Raw genomic sequence first — 19,646 nt, 5'->3', positions numbered from 1 at the left:
TCTGTTTGCTCTTTTGAGAAATGGATTTCAGCACAGAATTCTGCTGGAGCAGCACTATTAACTGATTCATTTTGAAACATTTTTTTTTTCCATGACAGTATCCCTTTAAAATTAACTTTTAGCATGATGTATAGAGTGATATTCAAAGACAATTTGTAATTGGTTTGTGGCTTTGGAGTTATTTAGCTTTTTATTCAGCTGCTCTCCTGTTTGCAATTTTAGCAATCATGCATTCATTTGAATAAAAAAAACTGGACTATAAATAGTAGAGGGCCTGAATAGAAAGATGAGTAATAAGAAGTAGCAATAACAGTACACATGTAGCCTTACAGAGCATTTGTTTTTTAGATGGGGTCAGTGACCCCCATTTGAAAGCTGGAAAGATTTAGAAGAAGAAGGCAAATAATTTAAAAACTATAAAAAATTTAAAATGAAGGTCAATTGAAAAGTTACTTAGAATTGACCATTCTATAACATACTAAAAGTTAACTTAAAGGTGAACTACCCCTTTAAGTTACTGATGAAGTAAGCATCTCTTAATGCTTCTCTGCTCAGTTCAAGTGCTTCTGTCATCTACAAGAAAAACTTTTGCCAGCTTGCAAGACCACCAATGTTATATTGCCCTTCTTCTTTAAACAACCTTAATTTCTATATAAAATGTTATGGGCCATAGCTTATAATTGCACTGGTTTGTTCCCAGTAGCCAAAAGGTTTGTAAACCTTACCTACAACTAAAATCTACGTATCCTCCAAAGTTATGCTCTGATATGTAGCTATTGTCTTATGAGGCTAATATTCTTTTCAACTTGCAGAATAATCGCACTGTGCGAGTGTTCCAGGCGGCTGATGTCTTTCTTAGTCAGATCATTGAAAGAGGGTCTAATATTGGGATTGTTGAGTTCTCCAATTATGCATACATAATTTCACATCTAAAACCAGTAATCAGCGATAAGGACCGTGAACAGTTAAAATCACATATTCCGCGTTCTACAACAAATAGGGAATCAAACAGTTGTGAAGGAATCACAAGGGCTCTTGAGGTAAGCTCAATACTTGTTTTTGATCTGCTGACCTTTGACTACCCAAACAAAGTGAGGGCACTTTTCAATCTTTCCTTTAGTGTACATGATACAGTTACTCATAACAGGCAACTGATAGGCTGATGTAGTAGGCATCTTTTAAGGCTTATTCGATTTTTAGGTTTTTAATGACTTTTTAATTTCTTTCTGTTGTTTGTTAGTGTTTTGTTAGCGTTTACCTTTAAAAATGTTTTCATGCTATCTCGTTGGCATGTCATAAACTGGTTTATTATTTTACAATAGTCTCTTTTAAGTGACTGGGATTGTAAAGTTTTTTTATGTTGAGTTTTAAAAGCTCTATTCGGTGCCATAGACATGTTTTCAGAGTGCCAACATATTTAGATATTTACTTAGATATTCTTTTGGAAGTGCTGGTGAGGACAAAAAATTATTTACATCTAACTTACATTTTGGCCAGTTTCAAAAGGATCAGAGTGTTCCACACTACCAAAAATTTAAAAATCATCCAACTAATGACTGATTTTGGAAAAAGGAACTGATGTAATATTTTACCAATCATCCCACCGTCAATCATTTTGGGCTCAAGTGGTTTCTCTACTTACTGTTAAATAAGGAATCCAAAACCCAGAACAAACCCCAAGGTCCTGGCCTCTGCTCACTCTTCCGCCTATAACTGTGCCTTTCACTTCAGGAGAAGCCCTTCACTATTCGGATGCTGCCAGGTATTATAGTGAGAGGACCAGGGAGAGAGTTCTGGGCAGACACGGGAATCAAGCGTTAGCAGGAGGAACAAGGAGCGTGGTTATGGGACAAGCTGGAGCAGGACCAAATCAGAAGACAAGAGAGTAGTTGAGATCACAGGCCAAGGTCAGGACAGGCAGCAAACTAGGAATGGTCAGGGACAGGCAAGACTAACAAGAAATAGCACTCAGGAACCATGAAAATAGACCTATGTTGGGAATGAGTAGTGGGTCGAGGGCCCTTTAAATATTTTAAATTCGCGATGTGCGCAATGAAGTCACACGCCAGCGCCAAAATAAAAGGATGTGAGTGTCAGACAGAAGGTGTGAGTGTCAATGAACCACTATCTAGCCTTACACTTACTTTCTTTTTAAAAACTATTTTTTTCCCCTGTTTTATGGATTTTAAAAACAATCATAAAGGAAAAAACATAATACAGCATTAAGGGAGTCTCAGATTCTCTGTTTTAGAATATGTTTACACTTCTGCAGGTTTAAAAGCAATTTAGGCTGTGGACATAGAGGTGAATGAAACAACATTCATGACACTTACTAAAGACGCTTGCTATTGCTTTCCTATGCGGTCTCATATGACAGAACCAGTGTTTGTCACAGGCTAGAGTCCTGCATGGGGTCAGGTATCTGCAGAATAACCACAGAGTGGCCAGATTCAGGACAGTACCCAATCTCCTTACTGTTCAGGTGGCCCACATGTACCCTGTCTGGGTACCCAACTAGATTGTAAGCTCTCATGCCTCCACTTACCCTAGTTGAAAAATCTGTGTGAGGTTTACTTTCCAGGGCCAGTTAGACATTAACACCTTGTCCATAGGGCTGGGCAGTGGGGAGAGGGAATGAGCATAGTGGGTCAGTGGGTTGCAGGTTTGGACACTGTCTGCTCAACGGACCTGTGCAGAAACATAGAGTAAACCATAGATTAGGGTAAAGCATGAAAGTGTGAAAAAAAGGAGATGCAAGTTGCCACACCTACCAGGAACTACCTCTTAGAAATAAGTGTTTCTAAATTGTGTTTACTCTTACTAAATCAAACTTTCCCCTACAATACATGATAAAGCATTCCGCATTGTTTCAAAACACAAAATTTGTTTATGTTTTAATAATAATTCATATAAAATGTCCCCTTAACTTTAAATATTTGAATGGGCTCAGGTTAACCAGAAACTGTATGGCTCAACTTATGGGACTGAGATAATATTAATCACAGATGAAGAAGTCAGTCTCATGAATAATGAGTGCATTGATACAATAAATGCCAGTGGATCAGTCCTCCATGTCATCACTCTGGGAGAAGAAGCAATGCAGAAACTCGACCTAATCGCTGATATGACAGGTAAGATTTATGGTAATTGTGCTTATAAATTAGTCATTTTAGCAAATATTAATATATGACTGGAAATGCAAATATTATATCAGCGATTGCTATTTTTCAGGTGGATTGAAATATTTTGCAACAGATAAAATAGATGCAAATGATCTGATTGATGCTTTCGCTAGCATGTCGGCTCAAAGTGGGAATAGTTTTCAGAAACCCATTCAGGTATCTTAAATACTACTCATTTTATTTATTGATTTTCTTTTGGATCTTTATTAAATATTTTTAAATATGTTCACAATAGTGTACGTTGACATTATCCCGACACCCTGGGCATGTACTCCTGTTTTATGAATACTGCACTGGCCGGGGGTATTTCTGTAGGAGCATCGCTACATCACAGTCTTCCTCTGCATCTTTGGTTTTCTCTTCAGGCCTGGGTCAGTGCATATGCGCAGTAGAGGGAAAACCAGATTTTGTTTCACAGTTCAGCTTTTCACTTTACTGTGCACCTTGACTGGAATAAAGAGAAGAAAACGTGAAAGAAGATGACAACGATAACGAATTATAATCACAGGGGGGGAGGGTTGCTAATCTTTTAGCACCCAGTGGGGGTCATTTATCAACACTGGGCAAATTTGCCCATGGGCAGTAACCCATGGCAACCAATCAAATTGCTGCATTCATTCTTCTACTTGCGGCTGGCTTTAAAAAGCTAATCACCGATTGGTTGCTATAGGTAACTGCCCATGGGCAAATTTGCCCAGTGTTGATAAATGAGCCCCACAGATTGATTAATTGCACATTTACTTCTTCTTTAAAGTGATACTGAAACTAAAAAATAATTCTTCAAAATATGAATGTACATTAAAAGTTACCTATAGTTCATGTTGATCGTTTTTCATTGATAGGTCGGTCTGTTTTTGTAATTAATTATTACTTGAAGTTCCCAAACCTGACCATCCCTTCTCAATATGTCAGTTAGAATTTATAATGCTAACAAACTACTGAAGCTTAAATATGGCAGCCTCCTCGTAGAGGAAAATGGGTAATGTAAAAGCATCTGCAAAAACTTTTATGGCACAATTAGAGATAGTATTCAAACACATGTTTCTGGTGTCAGTACCTCTTTAAGAGCACAAGGATCTTGAGATATGCAGAGTAATAGATTCTTGAGTATGCTATTTTGTTAATGAGTGCTAATAAGTCTTTAGGGGTCATTTAAGTGCAAGTACAGTGTGCAAAGTGCAATTCTACCCACATACCAGCATTTTTCCTATAATTTCAGCATAACCACATTCACGATCAATGTAAACGTACCCAATGTGCCAAAACCAACATATTTGCACTTGTGTTTGATGTAAATCTGGTGCAAGTTGCATCTAGAATTTTCAGATAGGTGATGTCACTTTTGGAGATTGTGTTCAAAATGGTGTTTGCAACTAATATACTGGTTAGTGGTCTCTTATGGTTATTGATGTAGGACACTGTGGGAACCCTGGAGCAATTGGCAAGTACTGGGTGGCAGTAGCTCACGGGTCCCCCAGGAACCACAGGAGCAGTTGCTCACCATTTATCAAAAGATGCAGGATGGATTCAATGGCAAACTTGTGGAAGTGTAGGAGCTTGTTCGGATGCCATATCTTAAATTGGACTTGTCACTTACACATAAAAAGCTGTATAACAGAAGTCATTTGCAAATTAAGCATGGAACCCAAATAGTTTTTTTTATTAAAGCATCCATACCTGTTTTTTTTTTTTACTCAGGAATTTTTATTAGTTTTACAAAAAGAAAAGTAAACAAAGTAAAATAGAGCACAATTACATAGTGGACATCGTTGCACATAAAGCCTCGTGAACATTGTATGCAATACAATAGAAATGGCATAAGTTATCACATAACAAACGCAAGATTAAACAATGCCACAAAAATCTCCAATTATAGAAAAAATAAAACAGATAGAAAGAGGAATAGGAAAGAGAGAAAGAGTTCAGAGAATAGGGTCCCCAACATATGCAACAGAAAACACAATGATGTACACAAAATATCTGTCACAGATCCACTATGCATACAATGCTATAAAAGAAGCTGTTTGGTTGCCACATAGCCAATCCACGGGGCCCAAATTTCCGAAAATCTGTCCAAGGTTCCCTGAACACGAGCTGAAAGCTGTTCCATGATATAGATAGCCTGTATTTTGTGAAAGGTCTGTTGCCATGCTATGGCTGGGGACAACCAATAGCCAAACTCCATTTAGCAGCCGAAAGAACATGCTTAGTTAACTGCCTGGACCGTTTCTTTAAATCCGTGATCGGAGAGTTATGTAACAGTTCCCAGGGGTTCAATGGAAATTAAACCGAAAACATCTCTTGTAACAACAAATGTACTTTAATCCAGTGAGCTTGTGCAATAGGGCAATCCCACCAAACATGCACCAAAGTACCAATGTCAGGACAACCCCTGAAACACAAAGGGGAGAGTACAGCAGAAATTTTGTGTGGGGTCATGTACCATCTAGTAAGAAGTTTATAAGAGAGCTCCTTAGTCGCCACATTTTCAGAGACTCCTTTGGTGGATGCCCAAATCTTACGCCAGCCATCTCCTTGTAACGATCCATACCTGTTTTAAAGGTATTTAAATATCTGAGCTGTCAATCAAATATTACCTGCCCCGCCTCTATGCATGAGGCATTGAGGTGGGGCAGTCAATTACTTTCACTTTCCGTTCAGCACATCCTAGATATCACTGCCCTCCCCACATTCCCCCTCCCTCCTCACACTATATAATTGTGTAGAGCAATGTGTATGGGCATTAGGTCCCCTTTTCTGGTGCATACACAAGATTTTGGGGTGTCTTTAAGGAAAACTATACCCCCAAAATGAACACTTAAGCAACAGATAGTTCATATCATATTAAGTGGCATATTAAAGAATCTTACCAAACTGGAATATATATTTAAGTAAATCTTGCCCTTTTACATCTCTTGCCTTGAGCCACCATTTTGTGATGGTCTCTGTGCTGTCTCAGAGATCACCTGACCAGAAATACTTCAACTCTAACTGTAACAGGAAGAAGTGTGGAAGCAAAAGACACAACTCTGTCTGTTAATTGGCTCATGTGACCTAACATGTATGGTTTGTTGGTTTGTTTGTGAGTACAGTGAATCCTATGATCCCAGGGGGCTGTCCTTATTTTTTAAAATGGCAATTTTGATTACCATACTACTAGAAAAGTATATTATCATGAAATGGTTTATTTACATGAAGCAGGATTTTACATATGAGCTGTTTTATGCAATATCTTTTTATAGAGACCTACATTGTTTGGGGGGTATAGTTTTCCTTTAATAACAGTGTCCACAAAATGGCTCCTGCCTGCGTGCTGTGATTGTGTAATTCCAAAAAGGAAACAAAATTTAAATAATAAATGTAGTCTAAGTAAGTTTTATTTTGCTCAACTAACATGATAAAATATAAATTGGAATTATTTCTTAGGGCGACAGGTCCCCTTTAATAAATTGTATCAATATGCTCGCTTCTTGGGTCCATTGTAGAGCACCTGACTGAAGGGTTAACATGCCTACCTGCCGACCCTTGTAGGCCTCTGTACTTGTTTTTCTGTACGACCCTGTACTGTCTCTTCTTAGATAACCTTGCATAAGTATCATCATGTACTAAAAACAATATTATCAGCTTGCTTCAGACAAAATATCTTAGCTAACGCGCATGCACATATTTGTCTCTTTTCTATCTTGTCCATCCTGAAGGATATAACTATTACAGACATATACTATGCTAATAACTATGCTGATGCGTCACTATATTGGGACGTCTTTACTTATAACCTATATAAGCCTATGTTTGACCTTCAATAAACGGAACTTGTTATTCTGATCCACTCGTTGGTGTTTCTTTGTGCAAGTTCCCCGGATCCGGAATGCTAGGCATTGTTGGTCAGACGAAATCCAAAGGTTCCAGTAGCAGTCGGTTCGTTGTCCCCTTCACTGACCTTGTCTTTATCTGATCACGGAGTGCAGATTTTTTTCAATGCTTTCATTGAAATCCAGGTTCATGAGATTTTGTGCAAGAAGGAATAAGAAAACAAGAAAATAGAATCTTTTAAAAATGCACACAGTGTGACTGATTACAGTGTTTTCCTTTCTAACTTTTTCTTTCGACAGCTAGAAAGCACAAACTCGTATGTGGAGCCAAATGAGTGTTTGAATGGAACCGTTTTTGTTGATGAAACAGTGGGGAATGGAACATTTTTTGTAGTCACTTGGCAGACTTCAGAACCAGCCATCAATCTGAAAGACCCCCAGGGAAAAATATTTACTGGCGAACAATTCACCAGTAACTCCAATTCAACGTTGTCTAGGCTTCAGATCCCAGGCACAGCTGAAGTAAGGAATTTGATATTTTTTATGTTTATCTAAACAAAAGCATGACATATTATACTGTATTATACATATATTTGTGCTAGAAAATACTCTTAACTAGGAAAAATATGTATATTTTTTGAACTGGATTAAAATAGTTTGTACCATTTCATAATGTTATTTTTCTGTTTGTAGAGTGGACCTTGGTCTTACAGTATTTGCAATCATATACATTCATCTCAAGCAATAGGTGTCATTGTGACCTCCAAGGCTGCCAATGAAACTATCCCTCCTCTTACTGTAACTGTGTTTGTGAAAAATGAAACAAGCAAATATCCAAATGCAGTTGTAGTCTATGCATCATTAAATCATGGTTTACTGCCTGTGAATGGAGCCAAAGTAACAGCATTCATAGACCATGAAAGTGGAAAATCCTCAACACTTGAACTCTTTGACAACGGAGCAGGTAACTCCTTCTATAAGAAAAGCACAGGCGCTGTTCAAGCAGATATCTCCATAATTTGCATCTCCATACCACAAGTCTGCTAAAATTCCTTTAAATATTAAACACAGTTGGATTGTTTTGTCAATCATATTATTAACTGACCTCTAGTATTGTTCACCTTAAATGTCAGTGCACCACTTGCTGTGAACTTCTTGATATTTTTATATATAGTTCATTTTACACAATATTTAAACTCTGTAATCTATATTAATATATTATATCTTTAAAAATGTATACTCTTATATGTCTCTGTAACAACCAGGAACCACAGCAATGTATCAGGGACCACTGGTTACACTGTTTGAAGTATGGACAAAGGAGAAAAAAAGATGATCTGAAAGGCAGAAGTAATACATGAAAATTTAAATAAGCTTTATTGCAGCACAGGCAGATTATAAAGCAGGTAGGCAGGTCAGATCTGTCATGGAAAAACATGTTTTTTCCAAAACACATCAGTTAATAGTGCTGCTCCAGCAGAATTCTGCACTGAAATCCATTTCTCAAAAGGGATTTTTTTATATTCAATTTTGAAATCTGACATGGGGCTAGACATTTTGTCAGTTTCCCAGCAGCCCCAGTCATGTGACTTGTGCCTGCACTTTAGGATGGAATTACTTTCTGGCAGGCTGTTATTTTTCCAACTTAATGTAACTGAATCAGTCTCAGTGGGACTTGGCTTTTTACTATTGAGTGTTGTTCTTAGATCTACCAGGCAGTTGTTATCTTGTGTTAGGGAGCTGTTATCTGGTTACCTTCCCATTGTTCTGTTGTTAGGCCGCTGGGGGGGGGGGGAAGGGAGGGGGTGATATCACTCCAACTTGCAGTAAAGAGTGATTGAAGTTTATCAGAGCACAAGTCACATGACTGGAGGCAGCTGGGAAATTGACAATATGTCTAGCCCCATATCAGATTTCAAAATTGAATATAAAAAAAAATCTGTTTGCTCTTTTGAAAAATGGATTTCAGTGCAGAATTCTGCTGGAGCAGCACTATTAACTGATGCGTTTTGAAAAAAACATGTTTTCCCATGACATTATCCCTTTAAGTTCAGGCAAGGTATAAGGGATATTGCTGCACATACTCTTAGCTGTGGGCCCAACTCATGCTCCGCGAGAAGGAGAGTATGGTCATCAGGAATGGAACCCACTGGGAGAAGCAATGAGCAATAGCTGGGGGAAATAACCAGCCAGGCAGACAAGCAATATAGTAAGTAAAGTGAACAGACAAATGGCCACTGCCAGGGAGTCAGGCTGAGGTATTTAAAGGCAAAATCTATCTCTATACATATAGCTTGGTGTCAGAGTAGGTTATTTTGAAAGAATGCTCTAATACATTGTTTGGGCAAAACACTAATATATTTGACCTAACCGTCAAAATATGACCCTGCCGCCTTCTGAATGCAGAAAGATAGATCAGGGGTGTTACTGAAGAGTAACATGATTTTTAAAGAAATGGTACAGGAGTTTTAATTACTGTACATTTAAATAAATGGGCAAAAGGACCCTGAGCAGGGTCCACCAAAACAGGGGACCCACAATCTGCTATGACCTTTGACTGAAGCATTCCCTAAGAAATTGCAGAAATTGCAGCTCAACATTTACAAGTCCTATATAAAAAACTGAATGATTACTTTAAATTTTTTCCCCCATTTTGCAATTATGGTTTATTCTCCCATGGCTGTTAGACTAGGGCGGTGAAAGTGGACAGGCAGTTGTCATTCAGGCTTCAGGTGTTCCACCTCCAGTCCAAAAACCCCAGCAGAGAAATGACCTCATGATTAGCCTAAACGACTATTTGAAAGTTGTTATTTAAGAAGTATCCTTGCTGTGGATCTTTCATCCATCCCCAAAAAAAAGAAAGAGACTTGGGTTCCAATGGTCAGGGAGTATTACAGAGAATGTAACAACAAATAGATGTCAAGTCTGTAACTTTGTGTTTCTCTTTACTAAATGAGCACTATTCCTCTTATTCAACATGAGTTTAATGAATAGGGATTGTGCTGAACATGCTTTTGTGCCTATGGTTTTTACTTACAAAAACAAATCACCCTTGTGACTGTTGTTAGCAGAAGCTCTTTATGCAGAGGAAATATCTGTGCACTTGTAATCTTATTATCTACCCCCAAAAGGGCCAAACATGAAGTCACTTACATTTCACTGTTTGTCCTATTTAGCTGAAAAGACAACAATAGAATTATTACGATTAAAACAGTGGGCAAAAAGTATGTTCAGCAGAATCCCTATTCATTTCAGTATACCCCTGTGTTGAACAAGAAGGAATTCTCCTCTTTAATTAATGTTGAGTAAGGGAAGAATTTATGAAAAACGCTTTTGTTATTTGTGAATGAAGAAATTAACATAGTCTTGTGTTAATGACAAAACAATATATGTGAATAAAATGTATAGGATATCTTAGTAGTATTTGAGGGAGCATTAATTTTCCTTTGCTCCATTCTAGGGGCCGATATTGTGAAAAATGATGGCATATACTCAAAGTATTTCTTTAATTTCACCCGAAGTGGAAGATATAAAATAAAAGTACGTGCCGAGGGAAAAGCAATTGAAACCAGACTCCTACCAGTCAGGAATAATGTGCTTTATCTACCAGGCTATGTGGAAGATAGTAAGTCATGATTCTTTTGTATGTTCCTTATTAAATAATCCATTCAACAAAAAATATAAAAACATGTATAATATTTTTCCCTTAGTCCCTAGCCTACTCACATTATCTAATAATTTAAGATCATAACAGGGGTGCAAAGCCCCAAATAAAAGTGCTTAGTAAACAAACATCCTTAGTGCTCTAGTACCTGCATCCAAGACCTTTGTCAATTCCTTTTATGCAGATGTGACTTGACCCTATGAACTGATTAAAGAGATACCGTCATCCCAAAAAAAGATTTCTTGTTTACATAACTTCTGCGTAAATTCTTTTTGTACTATTTACAAAAACATATTTCAAAACTATAGAGTGCTCTCTGCTGCTTTGCTTTCTTATGTAAATTACTCCACATAAATCTCATAATCCTACAATTATAAAGCTAGTTACTGTATGTTATAATGATAGCATTAAGTGCGACATAAAGCCTTGTGCAAATGCAGGCATAAATCCATTCCCCTGGATTAATATGTTGTGGACATAATAATTGCACATGGCTTTACACAGCACTTATTATCATTAACATGCTGGGTCGGGGGAAAATACAGTAGTCTGGGATTTCAGGAGATTGGTATGGGGTGGAGGAACCTAATTATATTATACATAATAAACAGCTCTGCTTCTTCTTTAACAAAGTGATAACACTTCCCTACTTAAACACAACAGGGGCTATAACCTTTAAATATTCATGTAATGTAATGTAAATATAAAAGTAGTGCTCTAAAATTCCACTAGGTATTACAGTAAATGTTTATATTACAGGTAAGATATATTTGAACCCTGAAAGGCCTATACAGAATGATGATGCGCAGTTAGTTCTGGGATCATTTACCAGGATAGCTACAAGTGGCTCCTTTACGATATCTAATGCGTACAAAGATGCTGCACAGGACAACTATAAACCCTGCAAGATAACAGACTTGGAGGCAAAGATAGAAAAAGATAACTTTGTATTAACTTGGACAGCAACTGGGGATGATCTGGACCAAGGCAAAGGTATGAAACAACTGTGAATCTTAGGCAGGAAAGGGATGTATACATTATAGTCATGTGACAGAAGTGATTTGCTCTACAGAACTAAAAGAAAGCTTGGTATAATTTGCTTCTCATACAGAGGCACTTTTCAGAAATACCCCGACTCTTGCCCTCACTGACTGCCATACGCCCACCAATAGAACACACATACTAAAGTTTGTCTCCAGAAAAAAGGCTGCCATTCTCTCTTCATTTATATGGGATTTGTAGGGATATATTTATCAAAAGGAGTCATGTTCCAATATCTTGCACTGAGGAGATCTAACTAGATTAAAACAGGCTGCAAGTTTGGATATATGGCTCTGAACTATTAGACTGTATCTGTTCTATAAAAGCAGCGGTTCTGGGTGTATAGTTGGTCACAGGGACATAAATGAGTGATTTACATGTCTCTGCCCATAATGCCTTATGTGAGAGTTAAACTTTCATTTTTGGTATTAAGGCAGTGCTGTGTATATGGCACGAAGCAAGTGATTACCTTCTGTTTTCAGAAGGCCTTATGTTACATGTTTTGTACGTGAAGGGCTTTTTGGCTCCTTTCTAGCTCGTCTCACCCTAACCAGGCTAGGTTCTTTGCTCTTTAATAAATATGCATCTAAAAATCCCATTGAATGTAATAGAGTGTGGTGGATTTTCACTCTGGCAGACTGTGGTGAGCCCTAGTTTCACTCTTTGATAAATATGCCCCTCTGCCCTCAGGGCCTTGTTTGAGTTAGTATAGATGTTTTTCATGCTCCATGGTAATTGCTTTCAATAACGGTGGTGCAACTCTTAGGGGTATATTTATCAAAGAGTGAAGTTAATAGTGAAGTTCCACCACTAGAGTGAAATTCCGCCACTCTCCATTAATTTCTATGGGATTTTTATAGGCGTATTTATCAAAGGGTGAACTTTCACTTTCACCCATTGATAAATACGCTTTTCAAAATCCCATAGAAATTAATTGAGAGCTGCGGAATTTCACTCTAGTGGCGGAACTTCACTCTTTAATAAATTTACCCCTTAGGGTGATAGCGCTGTAAAAAATAGCAGCTGGTCAAGCTACAAAGTGGGTTAGAACACACAATTTTTACATAGTTTTTACATATTGCAGCCGAATATTGCTTCTAGCTGCCACTCAGCCATATACTGTAAAAAGGATTCAGGGACAGGTCTATCTTAGTAAATTAGCTGGGAAAATTAGCTTCCTTGCTGGTCTCACTAGAGTTTCTAAGCAAAGGGTAAGTGAACATGGTTCCACCACTGAGTGGCACATAATGCACCGTCTTGCAGGGAGCTCATTGAATGAAAATGCTCCTATAGGTTCTGAATACAAAGGATAAATGAACACCATTTTGCCACATATAATGCACATTGCTGTTAGGAATCTGTTTAATGGATTTTAAATGCACTTAAGTAATTAGTAAACATTTAGGAGGTTTTTTATTAAAGGTTGATTTTTAGCTGAAAAAATTCAAATTTTCAAGGGTATTTTTCAGTTAAAACTAACATTTTTGGGTTAAAAAAAAAACTAAAATTTTTTTTTTTTTAAACTCACATTTTTTTGAGATTTATTATACCCCGAAACTGGAAATAGCTTGAATCCAAAAATATGAATCTAAAACCTGTCCAGGTCATGTAGAAGTCAATGGCAGAGGTCCCTTGAACTATTCGAAGATGTTAATAGCCTTCATGATGGGTTGTTTTGTTGGGTTTCACTCGAAAACTTGATTAATTCAAATGATTCGAGTTTCTTTTTGCTGAAAACTCGATCACTCCGAGTTTTCCACCCCAAATTCACTGATTCAAGTTTTTCTCATTTAAGCATTTGAGTTTTTTCATAAATCACAATACATTTGATTTGTGAGTTTATTCTAAGTATAAGAAAAACTCTAGAACTACCTCTAAAACTCAACCTTTGATAAATAACCCCTTTAGTGTAGTGTATAATGAGGCGCCCTGATGAGCCACATGAGCTTACATATTGTGGTCAAATGTGGTTCTAATGCCTCAATTTTTGTAAAATGGATTTACAAAATACAGTCTGAATTTGAGGCCTGGAAGTTTTCTCTCTCCAGAGTTTAAGTTAGTGTGAGTGTTGTAATAAACAGCAGCTGGTCAATGCTACAGCATGGGTTAGACCGAGCATTTGCAAACTTGTTGTTATGGGATATATCGTCATGTGCTCTAAATTTTCTCTGGGACAAACAAATATACCTTTTCATTGGTGTAAGTGTGACTCACTAGTCGCAAAACATTTGTATCACATAAGCACTGGAAATTGTCTTCTTAATCTTCGTGTACATTTGATACAAATATTTTACTGCTAGCGATTTACATGAACACCAATCAATATACTGCTGGCGATTCACATGGAAGCCAAAAAAAACCACAGGCAACAAACTGCGCCATTTCTAATGCATGAGCTGCCTGAGGTGACTCCTGCAATCCCGCCCCCCCCTCGTACCCAAGTGCTTACCTTTCTGTGCCGTAGGTCTGGGGGGCCACATCTCTAGTGCAGAAAACGCAGTTGCGCTGTCTCTAAAAAGCCTAATTTCTGGTGTAAAAAAACATTTTTTTTTGCCGCCCCTAGTAACCTGGTCGGTGCTGCCGCCTGATGCGAGTTTTTCAACTAGCTTCATTAGCGCAGTGCCCCTTGCAGCAAAAAACATTCTGTGTGCCTTCAGTCATAAAAATACTGTATAAAAATGACAGGATAAAACTGATAAGTAGCTATCTCAATGGTGAGGGTGGAAGGGGCATTAATACGTTCCGCTGTGAGATAAGACACAGCTACCTCTAACTTTCACTCAGATATGGCAGTTGAGAGGGTATTCAGTAATATTTGGCTATCTCTGCGAATAGTAAATTGCACATTATCTGATCATTTGGCATTAAGGATGACACCGTCCGGTTTTGACCAGGACAGCCCTGTTTTTGGAATGGCTGCCTGGGTCAAAACTGCCTGTCTATTTTTAATATTAGGAAAACTGGGCAGGCAATTTTGGAGGTAGGTGGCAGCACAAAAACAAAACTTATGGGGTAAATTGAAATGAAGAACAATCAGTTATTAAAGACATACAAGTCTCAGTATCTTTATGCAGCTTTCAAAGGGGATTTCTTCAGTATAGTATCCAGTTCCAAATTATTCAACCCTTCCCATTCATTCACTAGAAGTTTAAAGGGGAATTATATTTCATTGTAGAGTCTATAACAATCTACAAAAGAAAAAACAGCTGCTCAATCCCCAAAAGTCAATAATGCACAAATTCTGGCTTATCCGGTACAGAGTGGGACCCAGGTGTACAAACACCTGGTCTATCGTATTCGGGTGTATACAATAAATATTCACAGCAATCACATGAAATAGCTTCCAAACTCACCGATGATGTCAGGTGGCCTGGGTGCAGCGCCCTGAACGCGTAGCTGGGTAATATCAACAAATTGCAAAGAAACACGCACTCCAGGAGCCAGCCAATGTCGTTAAAAGCCTTTATTCAAAAACAACTAAAACAAAAGGAGCTTGTTTTTCAATAAAGGCTTTTAACAACATCGCCTGAAGTGCGTGCTTCTTCGCAATTTGTCTATAACAATCTGCATTATTTGCAAAAAGTAAATGTCATACTGTGTTGATATATTTACTTGTTCATGAAATCATTTTCCCAATTTGTTACAGCTTCAAGCTATGAACTCCGAATGAGCAGCAGTCTCCGTGAATTAAGAGACAACTTTAATAGTTGTTCTTTAGTAAATATCTCCATTGTGCCCCAGTCTGCTGGATCAAGGGAAACCTTTGAATTTATACCACCAGATTTATCTATTAGGAATGGCACTAATTTTTATTTTGCCTTGGTTGCCGTTGATAAAACTTCAAAAGCATCAGACATGTCTAATATTGCACAAGCTGTAATTTTAATTCCTTCATCCCCTGCTTCTACTGTATTCACTAGGCAAAAACGCAGCGCAGGGCACTGATCATAACCCACTTATACCCATAAACCCACACCAAAGTGTCACCTAACAAGTTAATAAATTATATTCTAAAGTGTAGTAGCTTCTCTAATGTTCCTTTTTTGTGTGTGTATGTGTATATATATATATATATATATATATATATATATATATATATATATATATATATATATATATATATATATATGCCTTTTATCACACTTTTCACACTTTGTAAGCTGTCACAGAGTTAGTCTAGCCATGCCAAATTGATGCTAATTTATTTTGCCATATGGATAATGGCATTCTCTAAAATGGTGACATATAGTGTATAGTGGGTGAGATCGGACTTGTAAGCATTAGTGAATCTAATTGGAGATAACAATTACACACATATAAAGATAGAATTAGTTAATTACTAATATGATATAAAAACAATTAATAGCTGATATTTATTGACCATAATTGATTTGCTAATGCAGTTAGAGATTGGTAGTTATTCCTTTATTAAAACAATGTATTTATCATTTATATAAAATTACTGACTGGAGAGCTGCTGAATAAAAAGCTAAATAACTCAAAAACCATAAATAATAAAAACCAACTGCAGATCATCTCGGAATATCACTATCTACATCAAGGGTCCCTAACCTTTTTATCCCGTGAGCCACATTCAAATGTAAAAAGAGTTAGGGAGCAACACAAGCATGAAGAAGTCCCTTAGGGTGCCAAATAAGGGCTGTGATTGGCTATTTGGTAGCCCCTATGTGGACTGACTGCCTACAAGAGGCTCTACTTGGGACTATAATTAGTTTTTATGCAATTAAAACTTGCTTTCAAGCTTGGAATTCAAAAATAAGCCCCTTCTTTGAGGACCCTAAAAGCAACATCCAAGGGGTTGGACAGCAACATGTTGCTCGCAAGCTACTGGTTGGAGATCACTGCTCTACATCATACTAAAAGTTAACTCAAAAGTGAACAACCCCTTAAAGTTGCACAGGATCATGTGATTAAATAATCATTGCACAGAGCACTAGTCACTTTAATTACTTGTACTTGATTTTTTTTTTTTTTTATTTAAATCCAGTTAATTTTTGGATGTAACTTGCACTTGTTATTACAATTATATAGTGACTTTAAGAGGGTTGTCTTTAATTTTTTTTTAATAACAATAATGAATTCATTTTTTTATTGTTAATTTGCCTCTGGAACATTTGTCTTCTTATCTTTTCTAAGTTATTGTTAACAAGATGACGTGGTACCATTGTGATCATTTGTTTGCTATGATATACCTCAATAAAACAAAAAATGAGATATGGCAAATGTGATGCTCCAGTACTTTTATATGGGAAACACATGGGGCTCACCTGAGAAAATCTAATGATAACCAAAAGCAGAAGAAAGACCTCAGCAATTTTATGTCTAAAGGCAAGAAAGGTAATGCAACATGCTTGATGTTCTGCATTGTATTTTTCAGAGTAGTTGCTATATAATTACTGATAAGTTGCACTAAAATATTTTATTTATTGGAAACGCATTCAACAACTACAAGTTTATATAAGTGTATATTGTACTGCATGTGAAATGGCTCTCACCCCAAAATGGTTGAGTCTGACAGGTACTGCTTGCTAAAAGAAAAACAATGGTTTTAGATTAAACTATTTTCCACACTGGAATGGTTTGTTCCAGCATGAAGTTTTTTGTTTTTTTTTAATAATCCTTAATACCTGCGCAGAGTTAAGAGCATTTGGTAAAGAGTTTAGAGTGGCTGCTGACACTGCAGAGAAAAAGAGTGTTTTGCTGTTCAAATTAGTTGAAGACATTCTGACAAACTGACATGTTCCTGCATTGATTAATCAGTTTAACTTCGATTGTCTGAACAGTGTTAATAAATGGGGGATATATTGAACATCTGGAAATACCTGAGGATTCCCACATTTAGTATTTTATAAGTGAGACATATTTATCAGATATTGAACTGGAAAATATTTACTAGGATTATACTGAACAAGCAGCTAATGTAAATCTGTTATAATCTTAAAATATTAGTTGGTTTAGAGAAAAAAAATGGATTTTATCCCAGAATAAGTTTTTCTTTCAGTCAGAAATCAAGTATACTGAGCTAATAATGATCTTATTCTACTAAACACATTTTCAGTTTAAAGATATACTCTTATCCTCATAATAATGGCACCATTTTTTAAGGTTAACTTTTGAATAACCAACTATTCTGCATCACTTTTAAAGTGTTAAAATGTCATCAAGAATATTATAGGAACATATGTATAGGTTTGTGATTTTCTAAACTCATATATTATTTAGGCCAATTCATATTCCGATAGTAGATCTGGTCTCTTAAAGGAAAAGGAAAGTCATTTTCCACTTGGGGGTGCCAAATGTTAGTCACCCCCAAGTGATTGTATTTGCTTACCTGAAACCCCAGGCCGGTGCTCCTATCAGCAAAAAACTCCACCAACCTGAGTTCTGCCAGCGAGCCCCATGCAACAATCCTCTTCCTGCTCTTCCTGGCACCCCAAATGGAAAATAAATTTCCTTCTCCTTTAATGCATATTAAAATTTATTTGGGACTCCAAATATCCAAGAATTTCAGAATGGGGAAATTTGAGGTTCCAGATATAGAAAATTCTGTCAAACTGCACAATCAGTTATTTTCCTGTTTGTCAGCTTTACCTTACATTCTACTAATACTTATGGGCAGATTTATCAAGGGTAGAATTTTGAGTTCATGGGAGTGTGTAAAAACTCCCATGAACTCGAAATTCGAAAAAAAAGGGTAATCAAATTTTTTTTTTTAAACAAAAAAAAACAAACAAATTTTTAAAATTCGGATGAATGGAATCAACCCGCAAATTGATTTGACTCTAATCTGAATCAAATTCAAATTGAATTCCATTTGAGTTTTTTCACCAAAAAAAACCTAGATTTTCAAGATGAAAGTCCAAATTGATTCCAGGACGTCCCCCATAGGCTAAAACAGCAATTCAGCAGGTTTAAGGTAGTGTAACCCGTTTTTGGCCACCCCACTGTACCAAAGGTTATACATCATACCATTTCTTACCAATTACAGGTTCTGAGTCCCCTTTGCTAGGTGAAAGGGTACTGGGAAAACTCTTCTCTGGCAGTGCCTCCACCTAATGGGATCCGGGAATACACCTGCGGGTGGCCCCATTAGGAAAACTTTCAATACACACACTTGCTTTATAAAAATATCAACTATATACAAGGAAGTGCAGATTAAAGGGGAAATAAACTGTAAAGTACACATATGCATTTAAAAGCATGACCCACTACCCTGGTGACCCTGTGCCAGCCAAGTCCCGCACTACTCCTTTGGTGACAAAGAGTCTTTGTCCCTTTTCCCAACAACAGCACAAATGGTCGAGGTAGCGCTATTTTCCCAAGTACCTTTCCCGATGGACAAGGTACTGGCTCCCAGGTGGCAGGCACACAAACAGCCTGTGACACAATAGAAACCCCTCTGGGTCCTTTCCCTTTCCTCTACTCTCCCCAGGCAGACTCACCTGAGGGCTCACACACAGAGCTGGCAGGCTCACACGGAGCGGAAACAGTCATCCACAGCGATGAGAATCTTTAGCCAAGAAATGCAGCTTTGATGAATCCATAGCTGAACTGTAGTTCCCAACACTGTCTATAGAGTGAGCATTTCCACATTCAGTTTTGGAACTCAGGAGCTCTAGACCCTCCTGATTGAGCTCCCATGCATAAGGTCGTCTACCCCAGCCTCAGAGGCTTCCTGCCTCTACATTTTGACTGCTGAATTTATTCTCTGCTCCAAGACATAACACCCAGCAAGTAAGACAGCAGAAATCTGTAATGGCTGTCTGAGCACATGGCTCTCCCTTTTATAGTAAAGTGTTGCAGCAGCGACACCTTGCGGTATCCTCCGGTATCTGCCCTGCTGCACCCACAATGCTCTGGCCCCAGCCCCTGGGAAACCCCATAGCTCAGCCATTTGGGTCTCTGTAGGGAATTAACCCTTTGGGT

At 37.5% G+C, this 19,646-nt stretch overlaps 1 protein-coding gene across 1 annotated transcript in view; it reads left to right on the top strand.

Moving 5' to 3' along the window:
* clca2.L (chloride channel accessory 2 L homeolog) overlaps positions 1–15,896 on the top strand; it is a 32,553-nt gene extending 16,657 nt beyond the window's left edge. Inside the window, exons 7-14 of the mRNA XM_041590285.1 lie at positions 813–1,040; positions 2,951–3,131; positions 3,232–3,338; positions 7,295–7,516; positions 7,688–7,958; positions 10,455–10,619; positions 11,418–11,651; positions 15,346–15,896. Of these exons, the coding sequence (XP_041446219.1) occupies positions 813–1,040; positions 2,951–3,131; positions 3,232–3,338; positions 7,295–7,516; positions 7,688–7,958; positions 10,455–10,619; positions 11,418–11,651; positions 15,346–15,644 (1,707 nt within the window). The 3' untranslated portion in view covers positions 15,645–15,896. The remainder of the gene's footprint in view (positions 1–812; positions 1,041–2,950; positions 3,132–3,231; positions 3,339–7,294; positions 7,517–7,687; positions 7,959–10,454; positions 10,620–11,417; positions 11,652–15,345) is intronic.
* The last annotated feature ends 3,750 nt before the right edge of the window (positions 15,897–19,646 follow it).

Source organism: Xenopus laevis, chromosome 4L, assembly GCF_017654675.1.
Source record: "Xenopus laevis strain J_2021 chromosome 4L, Xenopus_laevis_v10.1, whole genome shotgun sequence".
Taxonomy (NCBI): domain Eukaryota; kingdom Metazoa; phylum Chordata; class Amphibia; order Anura; family Pipidae; genus Xenopus; species Xenopus laevis.
Note: the sequence above shows the minus strand (reverse complement) of the source record. Positions and strands in the feature narration are given on the sequence as shown.